Below are 12,814 nucleotides of genomic sequence, written 5' to 3'. Positions count from 1 at the left end.
CCTATCTGCCTAGATAAACTTGGATTGTGGAGGATTGTGCTGATCAGGCACCCTTGCCGGGGCATCCATGTCAGATACATTAATTTTTCCACATAATCCCAAATCGATACTTATTTTCAAAAGTGGGGAATTGGCCCCTCGGTCAATCCAGATAATTGCATAAAAAAAGGAGCGGTTGGAAAAGCTGATAATGCTATTCGAACTACACATTTTAGATTGAGTCATATTTTTTCAGGGCCATATGTCGTGAATTACAGGATTAGAACAAGGTCTATAGGAGGCCTAATAGGACCAATCTTCAGCTAAAGCACCACTGGCAGCCACAGTAGATGGTATATTAGGCATAATTGTATAATAGAATAGGTGCGTGGCTAGATCATGCAGGTATAAAGCACGACTCGCCTGGGGACATTTCCGCTGCGTCTTGTGGAAGTGAAAAGTGTGGACTCGCCAGTTCTTGATTGTTATTCTGTCTGCATCGTCTCTATCTGTCATTCACCCACACACTCGCACATGCTCCCACACATGCCAAGACGACCCTGGCCTATTTATCAGAAGATAATCGGAAGACATATCTGGCCACTGCACTCCTCTGTCCTCCAAGTGGTTTCTCTTGGCCACCACCTCACCAGACTACTTATTTTTTAAAGCCAGACTTCACTTGTATGGCTTGTGTTATTCCCTTCAGAACATCTATAGGGGCTTAATTAACAAAATGCTTGGGAAGGGGTATATCAATTGTATAACTGACCACTTTATACATTTCTATGTCAGCATATTATGGGAAATAGCTATTATGACTGTTGTTTTTCTGATTTGTCATCCACAGGAACTAACTCGGTGGTTGCACCTAGTTGGCCTGTTGAAAAGGTGAGCACTCCTATTGCAGCTAATCTTTGTTAAAACAGCACTGTTTGAACAAACACGAGATATGGGTCTGGTTCTATTATGTAACAGGGACAATGGTCCATGGTCATTGTTGATAGATTATTCAAATTTATGTAAACTTTTGTAATACGATCTGTAAAACGGTCTTTTGCATAAGCAAACTCGGGCGGGTATGTAAACGAGGCTAGATAATTCATTAGAAGCGGCGTGATGTCATCTTGTGGTTTGTTTGGTGTACTGCACGTTATTTAACCAATCTGGTTGCCGTCTCGCTGATCATGCATATATTTTGATTATTTCAGTTTTGACGAAGAAAAGCATGTATAATAGTTTGTCTTACACAAAATCTTACAACATGTAAAATATACTTTCTCCCAACCAATAAAAAAATAAAAAAAACAAGTTTATAATCAAATATAAATGAAAGAATTCCTTACTAATCTAATCGGACCCATTGTAATTTGACATTTGTCCATTCTATTTTGGATTTCAGGACTTTGACACGGGCCATCCAGCAGAGGGCGATGTGGACCGGAGCTACGACCCACCCCGACGTCTGGAGAACAGAGCTTCCTACCCCACCCTCCGCCCTCCCCTCCCCCTCACTCAGGAGCCCTCCAACGCCTCCGCGGCATCACACGAGGACCAGGCCTCCAGGCCCAAGCTACGTCTCCTGGAGGACCTCTCGGACGCGGGTGGGGGGGCCGGGGGCCCCCACCAGAAGCTGGCCCTGGCGCAGGCCATCCGGCGACACCAACTGAGGAAGACGTGCGCCAAATACCAGCCCAGCGTGGCCAATCGGCTGCTCTCGCGGCGGCAGGTGTCCCGGGTCTACGTGGAGGAACGGTCGCGGCTGCTGTACTGCGAGGTGCCCAAGGCCGGCTGCTCCAACTGGAAGCGGGTGCTCATGGTCCTGGGGGGCAGCGCCGTGTCCCCCGGGGACATCCCCCACGAGGCGGCGCACAACGCCAACAGCCTCCGCCGGCTGGACGGCTACGACCGCGCCGCCATCGCCAAGAGGCTCCACGACTACACCAAGTTCCTGTTTGTGCGGGAGCCCTTCGAGCGGCTGGTGTCGGCCTTCCGCGACAAGTTCGAGAGCCCCAACTCCTACTACCACCCCGTGTTCGGGCGGCCAATCATCTCCAAGTACCGGGCCAACGCCTCGCACAGCGCCCTGCGTACCGGCGCCGGCGTGACCTTCCGGGAGTTCGTCCAGTACCTGCTGGACGTGCACCGGCCCGTGGGCATGGACATCCACTGGGAGCCCGTCAGCCAGCTCTGCAACCCCTGCCTGCTGCGCTACAACTTCATCGGGAAGTTTGAGAACATGGAGGAGGAGGCCAACTTCCTGCTGCGGAGCATGGGCGCGCCGGGGAACCTCAGCTTCCCCCACTTTAAGGACAGGAACCCCCTGGCGGAGAGGACTTCCTCCACGATCACCCAGAGCTACTTTGCAAAGTTGAACTCAATAGAGCGACAGAAGATCTACGACTTTTACTACATGGATTATCTGATGTTCAACTACCCCAAGCCCTTTAAGGACCTGCATTAAGGGCCGAACGGGACTTTGTATGATTGTATGCAGCAGTCTGACTGAAGTGCTGTTGAGGAAACTGTTCAACCTCAGTTGACAGTTTTGGGGAAGCGACTTTGTATTCATTGTAGCAAATAATTGTACTCTTTTAAAATGTACCTTAGTTCATTATGGTCTACTTCCTCGATAGAGCCAGCCAGCAGCACTGAGTTGGTGAATAAATGAAGCATCAGTATCTGGCTGCTGTCTCCACTGAGTGGCTCTGCAGAATAACGACCCACACCACTGAATCCAAAGTCGCACCCTCGAACAGCAGGGAGCAATATGGGAACATACACTAGAGACTGCATCACTAGGTCCTTCTGCATTCTTATGTCTGCATCCGTACCATTACTATTGTTGCCTAATCAGATATCAGAGATTTAAGTACTGGTTGAACTTGAAAGATTTTCCTGTGTGTCCTTTTTAATTATATAACTTTTTGTGAGTATTTTATTTAATTGGTTTACTTGTAAGCGAAAAGACAATCCTGTTCCTGAAATTCATCGATAGGCCTTCTTCGGCCATATTTAGAGACTTTGTTGTTATTGGTTTATTCAATCTGGCAGTAAGTAAGTTATACCATTTTTTTTGTTGATATTCTCTAATTGTAATCATTCCAAATACCACTAGGTCAGGGGTTTCGTCCATGTGTGTTTATATCTAGATTGCAGACCACCAGAGAGTGTGAAACAGCTTATTGCAACACAAGGCTATCGACCTTGGTCTTAAATTTAAACAATGCCCCCACTTTTCCCGAACTGCATATAGGGCCCTTTGAGTCTAATGCAATCCAAGAGTTATCTGCCTTTATCTGACTTTATACGTTTCAACAACAGAAAACTTTATCAGACGCACCAACGTTTTCAGTATTACTTGTCTTTGTCTTAGCCACTTTGAAGATGAGTTTTCAGCCTTAACACTGCCATTTTGCCTGATGCATTTAAATGTCTTGTTGACGGACTTGTGTAAATAAAAGTAGCCTCCACATTGATAGCTTTTCCCTGATCATTTCACCCTTTGTGTGTCCATTAGCACTTACTGATGAATAGGTTTAAACACAGGCTCATTTGATATAGCCTACTATTGTCAATTTGGCCTACTATGCATTAATGTAGACTTAAATCCAAATAGACCTAAATATAGGACTCCATACCAGTTTTCATAAGGATAAGGAATAAATTGTAAACATGATTATTGTTTACAATTGATGATTATTTAAATCGAAGTGTGACCCTCTGAAACATTCAAGAGCAGACATTGAAGGCCTGCTGCGAGCGCTCCCAGCATGCTGTGCGTCACCTCTCCATATGACAGGCGTCATTGTCTCGCCTCCATTGCCCGCGAGGCAAGCCCTTCCCGCCCGTCCCCCCGCCTTTGTCCCTTGAGCCCCCCGAAGGCAGAGACGACTAGTGTCAGAGACGGGGGGGGGGGATCAGGCAGCCCACCTCAGCCACAACAAACCCCAGCGCCTTTCTTTATTGACATAAATACACATAATGTGTTGTGTGTTTCGACGGACCCTTTATGTCCACATAAACATGGCGTATATGCATCTGATCGGCCCCGGTAGTGCAGGGGCCCTAGTCACTGGGCTATCACTTTAAAACGGCGACGGGGGCCTTGGGCTGTGAAACAACGCTTCACAAAAAAAAGGAGGCTATGCTTTTGATAGACACACAACCCGGTTATTCTGTTCATAAACACAGCACCCCATTATTTTGGTCTTGCTTTACCCAACACTTTACATTCTGCCACTATATCAGCATGGCTTCACGAGATATTTTGCAGGCTTAGTGTAAAAGTATGTAACATGAGACAAGTTGAACTATGTGTAAGCTATAGCTATAGATTAACATAGTTAGCCTACATGTTCAGCTGTGTTTAAGTACATCTGCAGCAGCTGTAGTTTTATTTGAACAAATGGTGAGCAATCGGGAAGGGCTGGGCAGCAGTAGGCTGCACACAGCCTCGGCCCCGGGCCGGAACAGAAAGGCCTAATGCTGTTGTCTTGCTGCACAACAGACGGTGTGTATGTGTCGCTCTAGTTCCCTGCTTGATTTAGCTCACGGGATAAAGATTGACCAACTTTTCTTATTAACAGAAGTTATAATCTGTGGGTGTTGAGGTGTGTGTGTGTGTGTGTGTGTGTGTGTGTGTGTGTGTGTGTGTGTGTGTGTGTGTGTGTGTGTGTGTGTGTGTGTGTGTGTGTGTGTGTGTGTGTGTGTGTGTGTGTGTGTGTGTGTGTGTGTGCGGGGGTACCAGAGTAAACTGTCTATAGAGCAGCAATTAGGACATGGATATATATACTGTATGTCCAGCCAGGCTATTGAACCAACGTATAACTTCGAAACCGCCTATGTGGGCCACCCACATCAATCAGATTAGAAAACTGAACGAACCAAAGAAAAACCCAGGCCTTCTACGATCTGACCAGTAGGGCGAGCTTGACCTGTCCGAAGGAAACTGGCGGTCTGCAGGCGGACTTTTACGCGCATGTCTGAACGCAATAGGTTCTAAAATCACTTAACATTGTGTGACCCATCGTCAATGAATGCATCGTCTTTACAATCTGAAATACACGAGACAACCAAACCAGGATGAGAATAATAAAACCTAATATAACTGTCTGCAGCAGCACGCCCTCGCGGCGCCCATCTCCATCTCCCAGTGCGCAATCATCGAAATGGCGCATTCTGCCCCGGGCCCATGAAAAGGCGCTTTTTTGCCGTGGCATCATGCATGACGACAGACGTCATTTGGCTCTAGCCCCCGGGGGAAGTTGGATGTTGGTAAATTATGAGTCTTTAGTAGAGGGGATTTTGGTGCAGGAGGCTTGACATAAGTCAGACGTATAGCCGTTAATAGCAGCGCGCGCTGACGAACTCCAGTTCCATACTGCACACATTAGGCTACAGAGTACAGACCTTCCTTTGACCAGAGCTTACATTGTTTTGGTGTGTGTGTTTGTGTGTGTATTTGCAGAAGCTAGTTTTGCAGAACCGCAATGAAATCGGTATAAATAGTGTCTAAGACAATTTAAGTCACCTATCGTGCAAACGGGAGCATCAGCCCTTTTTTTTTATTTTTTTTTTATCTTTATTATTAGGACAGAGGATCACGCATTGCTCCTCCAGCGAGTTTGGGCGAGAGAGAGACCAAGTAATTGTAACCTAATCCTCAGCCCCGAGGCGCTCTCGCATCGCCCCGGGCACACATTCTTCCAGCCTCCCCCCTGGTTGGCGTCCGACGACTGGCTTCTTTGCGCGGAGATCGAGGCTCGACGGGTCTGTTAGACGGAAGCAAGAGAAGGACGAAGGAAGGACTGTTTTTCCTTTTGCAAAAAATCAGCTGCGATTCTAGTTACTCCAAAGAATCCCAGCCGGCTCTACACCAGACCCATCCATGTCGTCCGTGTCGGTGTCTTCTCAGGTAAGTCCGCGCGTCGCCTGCTTTCATCGCTGTGTCTCGATGCCGGGAATGTCCCAGACAGAGACAGAAAAGGCACACACGATGCAAGCGTGCTTTAGATTAAGTTAAGTTTGTAGCCTTCGTTATTGTGTCCTTGTGGATTGCTTTTCAACATCTACTAAACCTAGAAGCCAGCTTTTAATTGCCTTTATTCAATGTGATTCAATGTGATTCAATGCCTGTTTTTTGCCGTGCGCACGCACGCGCGCGCGTACACACACACAAACACACACACACACACACACACACACACACACACACACACACACACACACACACACACACACACACACACACACACACACACACACACACACACAAAACGTACTGGTTTCAAACCTGTACGGTTGGTTGAAGCGGAAATACTAAACGTTTAGATCGCAATGCCGTATCGGGTCATTGCCAAGTGTGTTTTGTTGTGCACGCACTTGTGTGTCTGTGTACAATTTGTCCGTCTGTGTAGGCTTTGTTTATACGTATGTATGTATGTACGTACAGTATGCTATGTAGGCCTATTTACATATGTATGTATGTATGTATGTATGTATGGATGGATGGATGGATGGATGGATGGATGGATGGATGGATGGATGGATGGATGGATGGATGGATGGATGGATGGATGGATGGATGGATGGATGTAGTATGTATGTATGTAGCATGTATGTATGTAGGATGTATGTATGTATGTATGTAGTATGTATGTATGTAGTATATATGTATGTATGTATGTAGTATGTATGTAAGTATGTATGTATGTATGTATGTATGTATGTATGTATGTATGTATGTATGTATGTATGTATGTATGTAGTATGTATGTATGTATGTATGTATGTATGTAGTATGTATGTATGACCTGACCTTTGTTAAGATGCTGTCTGTACTCAGAGTACCCAGAATGCCCGGTGTTTGCTGGGCTGTCTGTGTGCACTCAGACCCAGAGCTCCAGGCTGGGCCAGGGGGGGAGAGCCACGAGTCCGCCTCCTGTTCACCTTTCATGGTTCAACGGACTTCCTAACAATTGCCAGAGACTTTCAATGGGGGGGATGGGTCAATTAAGGCAGAATCTGCCCCGGCTCCATAGCCCCCCGGCCATAGCCGCCCTCTGTTTCAATGTGGGCACGCTCAACCGCAGTCGCCTTATGAATATTGTTCACATACACAGACGTGCCACCCTTGTAATCCCTGCAATACGTAAAAATACATAAAATGAGAAAACAAAACCTCATAATGTTAGGAACTAATTTGCCAGAACTAGTATCAAAAGGGCAGTGAGAGGGCTGAGAAGGCAATGCCGCGGTAAAACGATATCCTATCAAACACTTTGAACATCAGGGACCAACGGGATAATAAGTGCACGCCTTCTCCTTTTCATCCATGATGCATCAGGATGCGATTTCATTTGGTTGATCTCATGTGTCCAATAAGCAACCAAAGCGAAAGCGCTGAAAGCCGATCCTGAATGGGCCGGATCCCACCTTGATGACAAGGCGATCCCGCTCAAGGCAAAGTGCTGATTGGCTGTTTGTGTGCAGGATGCTCACCCGGATGTGTGTTCCTTCTGCTTGTCTCCCACCGTGCGCGTCGCCAGGACGGGCGCAGCATGTCCCGGATGTCTCTGAGCAGGTCCCCGGTGTCTCCCATGAGCACCCAGGGCATCCCCTCCCCGGCCCAGCTCACCAAGACCAACGCCCCGGTCCACATCGACGTGGGGGGTCACATGTACACCAGCAGCCTGGCCACGCTCACCAAGTACCCAGAGTCCAGGTGAGACCGCCGCCCAGGGGGGGGGGGGGGGGGGGTCAGGGAAGGACCTGAGGGGAACACAGCGGGGGGGTCGATGGATGGATGTTAAAACTGATACACACACACACACAAACACACAAGCACGCACACGCACACAAATAGACACACATTCACATGCACACACTTTATCGAACAGAGTTTAATATAGTTGTCTTTGGGAGGGCAGGACAGGGGGGAGGAGTTAGCTGCGAGCTGGCGGCTGAGTCTGCTGCAAGAGCATCAGGGAGCTAGAGCTGAGGCAGCTTCAACTCACTGACTGAGGCAAAGAGACTCAGAGGAAGCACAGGGTGCCCATATATGGAAAGGATAATGAAGTAGAGGTGTCGACTTCTTATAGCGTTAACGATGATGTTACTTATCAAGCATCGATACATCCATTCCTTTATACTGAGTCAATGTACTGAGAATAAAGGACTGAAAACTCCTGTCTTAAACGGATTCACATTTAAAACGTTGACCTGGTGTAGGAAATTTGAAGAAAACGACCGCGTTATAACAGATACCCCCAAAACCGATCGTAACCAGCCAAGACATATAGTAATAGGGAGCGAACTTCAACAGCTGTCGGCATTGTACGTAACATAATAACTGTTCCCATTGTAATAGCCTGACTCAGTGCCTAGAGGGAAGCTATTGCAGCATGTTTGAAGTACTATAGAAGGCATTCCAAATAATACGCTAGGCAACTAAACTAAACAAAGACTCAACGAGTTTATACCCAACATGAGGTTTGGCGTCTTCTTCATCCCCTTCTCCTTCTTCTCTTTTTTTCCCCTTCTTCTTCTTCTTCTTCTTCTTCTTCTTCTTCTTCTTCTTCTTCTTCTTCTTCTTCTTCTTCTTCTTCTTCTTCTTCTTCTTCTTCTTCTTCTTCTTCTTCTTCTTCTTCTTCTTCTTCTTCTTCTTCTTCTTCTTCTTCTTCTTCTTCTTCTTCTATTATATTGCTATTTTAATAGATAAGTTACCTACCTTAGACTCACTAATATACATCTAAATAATTAATCCAATACCAACTACAACCATGCAACACTTTTCCTATCATGTCTATACCACAAAATATTACAATTACGCTTTACTACTAAACATCATGGCAAACATGGTTTATCACATTGTTTCCTATGTGTTGATTAACCTTGGTTTGTGTTCTTCGCCTCTGTTCCTCCAGAATCAGCCGCCTGTTCAACGGCACGGAGCCCATCGTTCTGGACAGTCTGAAGCAGCACTACTTCATCGACCGGGACGGGGAGATCTTCCGCTACATCCTCAGCTTCCTGCGCACCTGCAGACTGCTCCTCCCTGAGGACTTCAAGGTATGACGGTACCCCCGTAACCCCTCCGTAGAGCTGGATCCTAGTGATCTATCACAGCCTCCACAACAGTGGTGCAGCTCTATGTCGCTTAGGTATTTAGTGTTTTAGTACTCTAGTTCTGTCACACTTTTGAATCGCTGTGTGGTTCTCGACCCGGGCGCTACAGGGTCTCTTGGCTGAGAGGGAGGTGTGTGTGTGTGTGTGTGTGTGTGTGTGTGTGTGTGTGTGTGTGTGTGTGTGTGTTTGTGTGTGTTCATTTGTATGCATATTGTGGTATGTATTTTACAAAACTAACTTGTTAGGGGTTGGGTTTTTTGGGCGATCATATGTATGTATGTATGTATGTATGAATGCGTATGTGTGTGTATGTGCTTATGTGTGTGTGTGTGTGTGTGTGTGTGTGTGTGTGTGTGTGTGTGTGTGTGTGTGTGTGTGTGTGTGTGTGTGTGTGTGCATGTGTGTGTGTGTGTGTGTGTGTGTGTGTGTGTGTGTGTGTGTGTGCCTGTGTGTATGATGGCAGCCAGTGTGTTGTGCGTGCGTTTGTGTCAGTCTGTGTGCATATTGAAACGCTCTCGTCTCCTTCTCTGTACTTAGCCAGCAGGGAAACTGTAATTCTGTGCCTTTGCTCAGGATGACTACAACAGCCCGCAGTCAGAGACCCTTTTTTATAAAACACATCTATCCTTTGCTTCGAGCCAACAAAGGGAAGGGAGCTAAGGAGCGCAGGCTTTGATACAGCACACTGCCCCTGGGGCCACAACGCCTCTGCATGCTGTGTGTGTGTGTGTGTGTGTGTGTGTGTGTGTGTGTGTGTGTGTGTGTGTGTGTGTGTGTGTGTGTGTGTGTGTGTGTGTGTGTGTGTGTGTCTGTGTGTGTCCGTGTGTGTGTGTGTGTGTGTGTCTGTGTGTGTGTGTGTGTGTGTGTGTGTGTGTGTGTGTGTGTGTGTGTGTGTGTGTGTGTGTGTGTGTGTGTGTGTGTGTGTGTGCCTGCGTTTGTGGCTGAGTGTGTGCGTGCTCTAGGTCAGGATCAGCATTGAGGAAGAAAAAAAAAGAAGAAGAAAGAGGAGTGGAAAAAAACCTTCTTTATCTCTGTCTTTTCTATCCTTTCTTTCGGTCTATCTGTCTGTCTTTCTGTATTCCTTTCACACGCAGTCATTACGAATATATTGGTCTGCAGTGTGCTGTGCAGGCATGGTATGCTTCACTGCAGAGCTTTGATGGATCGGGTTTGTAGGATTTGTAGGATTACCTTTTGAGTGTGGAAGATGAGAGGAGATGAGGTTTGAGATCACCGGAAAATAGTAAAAATAAATATTAAAATGTGAAGTTGCTTTAAGGACAGAATATAGATTGTCACATGCATGTTTTAATGTCATGGCGTCTTTTGGACTTTTGGGAATTTGCAACAGTGCAGTGGCTCCAAATGTCACATGGGTACTATCGGATAGGCCAGGGGGCTGTAGGTGGTAATGGGCCTTCAGCAACAGAGCTTCCTTCTGTGCTCTTCTCTTCTCTGCTCAATATATTCCCTTGTCTGCAGCATTAAGCCAGACTATAGATCCCACTCGCTATTAAATCAGCAACTCCTGAACTCTAACTTTATCATATCAACAGCATTCAGTACATTGATTTGAACTTAAACGTCAGAGACTGAGCTCGTCAGAGACTGAGCTGACCAGAGTCCGTGTGTGTGTGTGTGTGTGTGTGTGTGTGTGTGTGTGTGTGTGTGTGGGTGTGGCCGCCAGGATTTCCTGCAGCTCTACGAGGAGGCCCGCTACTACCAGCTGACGCCCATGGTGCGTGAGCTGGAGCGCTGGCAGGTGGAGCGCGAGGCACAGCGGACGGCGCCGGTGGAGTGCCTGGTGGTCCGCGTGTCCCCCGACCTGGGCGAGAGGATCGCCCTCAGCGGGGAGAAGGTGCTCATCGAGGAGATCTTCCCCGAGACGGGCGACGTCATGTGCAACTCGGTGAACGCCGGCTGGAACCAGGACCCCACGCACGTCATCCGCTTCCCCCTCAACGGCTACTGCCGGCTGAACTCTGTGCAGGTGAGACACGCCCCTCTCTGTCAGGACGGCCGATGGGAGTGTGAGGTAGGCTAGCTGGAAGGGTGACGTCAGAGGGGACCTATTGTACCACCAGGTGTGAGTGTGATTAGCCGTTACGAGCCTCCTTTGACATCATGATGAATAATCACACTCACACCTGGTGGTACAACGTGTCATCAACGTGTTGACGTTTAGTGCTCTACCCTGGTACGACGAGGACATAATAAAACCCTGGTTATACCCAAGCCCGTTATCCAGCGATGAGGTCGCTCATTCTTTTGGAGCTTAAAATAAAAGTTGAAACGAAATACAGCTGAATCAAGGTATTTGTGGTTGAGAACTTCTCAGAGAGGAGTCCTTGATTGATTGAGGTTAGACTTACTTTTTTTACTTACTTTGTGTCCGCTGTGTGTGACATGTGGTGGTGCATGGGCGAGCCGAGCACAACCCCCCCAGAACTGAAGGAAATAAGGGATTTCAATTATCATTGAATGATATTGCTAAAGGACTTGTCCCTACTAGTCAAAATCAAACCTAAACGTATTAAACAACCAATTCTTTACATTACATTAATCTAGCTGAAGCTTTTGTCCCAAGCCAGTTAATGAACAATGAACGCACAATAAAGGCATTCAACCATTTCAGAGAAACATAATAAGATCCAAGCTACAAGTCGCTTACGCAATGCCAGAACTGACCTCTGACCTTTGTCTCAGGTGCTGGAGAGGTTGTTCCAGAAGGGCTTCACGATGAAGGGGTCGTGCGGCGGCGGCGTAGACTCCTCCCAGTTCAGCGAGTACGTCATGTGTCGCGACCTCATCCGGAGCCAGTCCATCACCAGCACGCCCATCCGGATCAAACAGGAACCACTGGACTAGACCACGCCAACACACGGTGTAGACAGAGCCCAGCCCCGAGACCGTTGGTGGGATCGAAACATCCTCAGTCGCGCTGGGAGGGAAGGAACGTTAACGGCAACACAGAGTCTGGGGTCTCAGACCAACAGACTCAAACCAGACGCAGACAAAGGAAGACTGAAACAGGACTTGGGACTTTAGACTTTGCCAAACTGAATGAAATGAGCAATGTTAAGTTCAGTTTAAACTGAACAGCTTCCACTGTGATTCTGATGGCGACGTTGAAGACTTTATTTTGAAGGTTTGAAAAATCAGAAGACAAAGGTTGGATAAAAAAAAATAAAGAAGCTGGTAGTCTGTAGATAGATAGCCGGTCCATTTTAAAACGTAAATAAAAAACGTCAACCTCAATGGATTAAATACCATTTTGTTATACGTGTCAGACTGCGTTTTGATACCAACACTAAGATCAGGGCGCATGGTGGAAGAAAATGATCGAAAACCTAATTTGTACCTGGTGGCACCAAAACTGTAATATAATTTGTTTTTTTTATAAACTATTTTGGAAAAAAAGTGATGTATATTTAATGTATTTGTTATCTTTGTGTCAGGATCCTTGTTTTGTACAGTTTAATTGATATAAACCAAACAAAAAAAATATTAGTCTTTTATTGTCACTATCTATCTACAATAACTTCATCATATTGCAATGATAAGATTGTGCATAACTTCATCATATTGCAATGATAAGATTGTGCATAACTTCATCATATTGCAATGATAAGATTGTGCTTATATTTTAAATGCTGAGCCATTTAAAATGACACCACCTCAATCATGCATTGGATACACATTCTTC

The 12,814-nt window shown here is 46.6% G+C and overlaps 2 protein-coding genes across 2 annotated transcripts in view; both read left to right on the top strand.

Moving 5' to 3' along the window:
- Positions 1-3,458, top strand: part of LOC132464682 (carbohydrate sulfotransferase 8-like) — a 35,460-nt gene extending 32,002 nt beyond the window's left edge. The window contains exons 3-4 of the mRNA XM_060061197.1: positions 830-870; positions 1,382-3,458. Coding sequence (XP_059917180.1) covers positions 830-870; positions 1,382-2,443 — 1,103 coding nt within the window. The 3' untranslated portion in view covers positions 2,444-3,458. The remainder of the gene's footprint in view (positions 1-829; positions 871-1,381) is intronic.
- Positions 3,459-5,220: 1,762 nt separating this feature from the next.
- LOC132464681 (BTB/POZ domain-containing protein kctd15-like) lies at positions 5,221-12,615 on the top strand. Its single transcript, XM_060061196.1, has 5 exons — positions 5,221-5,896; positions 7,530-7,705; positions 8,907-9,051; positions 10,796-11,098; positions 11,815-12,615. The coding sequence occupies exons 1-5, from the start codon at positions 5,870-5,872 to the stop codon at positions 11,974-11,976; spliced, it is 813 nt and encodes a 270-aa protein (XP_059917179.1). The 5' UTR covers positions 5,221-5,869; the 3' UTR covers positions 11,977-12,615.
- Positions 12,616-12,814: the final 199 nt, after the last annotated feature.

Source organism: Gadus macrocephalus, chromosome 9 (genome assembly GCF_031168955.1).
Source record: "Gadus macrocephalus chromosome 9, ASM3116895v1".
Taxonomy (NCBI): Eukaryota; Metazoa; Chordata; class Actinopteri; order Gadiformes; family Gadidae; genus Gadus; species Gadus macrocephalus.
Note: the sequence above shows the minus strand (reverse complement) of the source record. Positions and strands in the feature narration are given on the sequence as shown.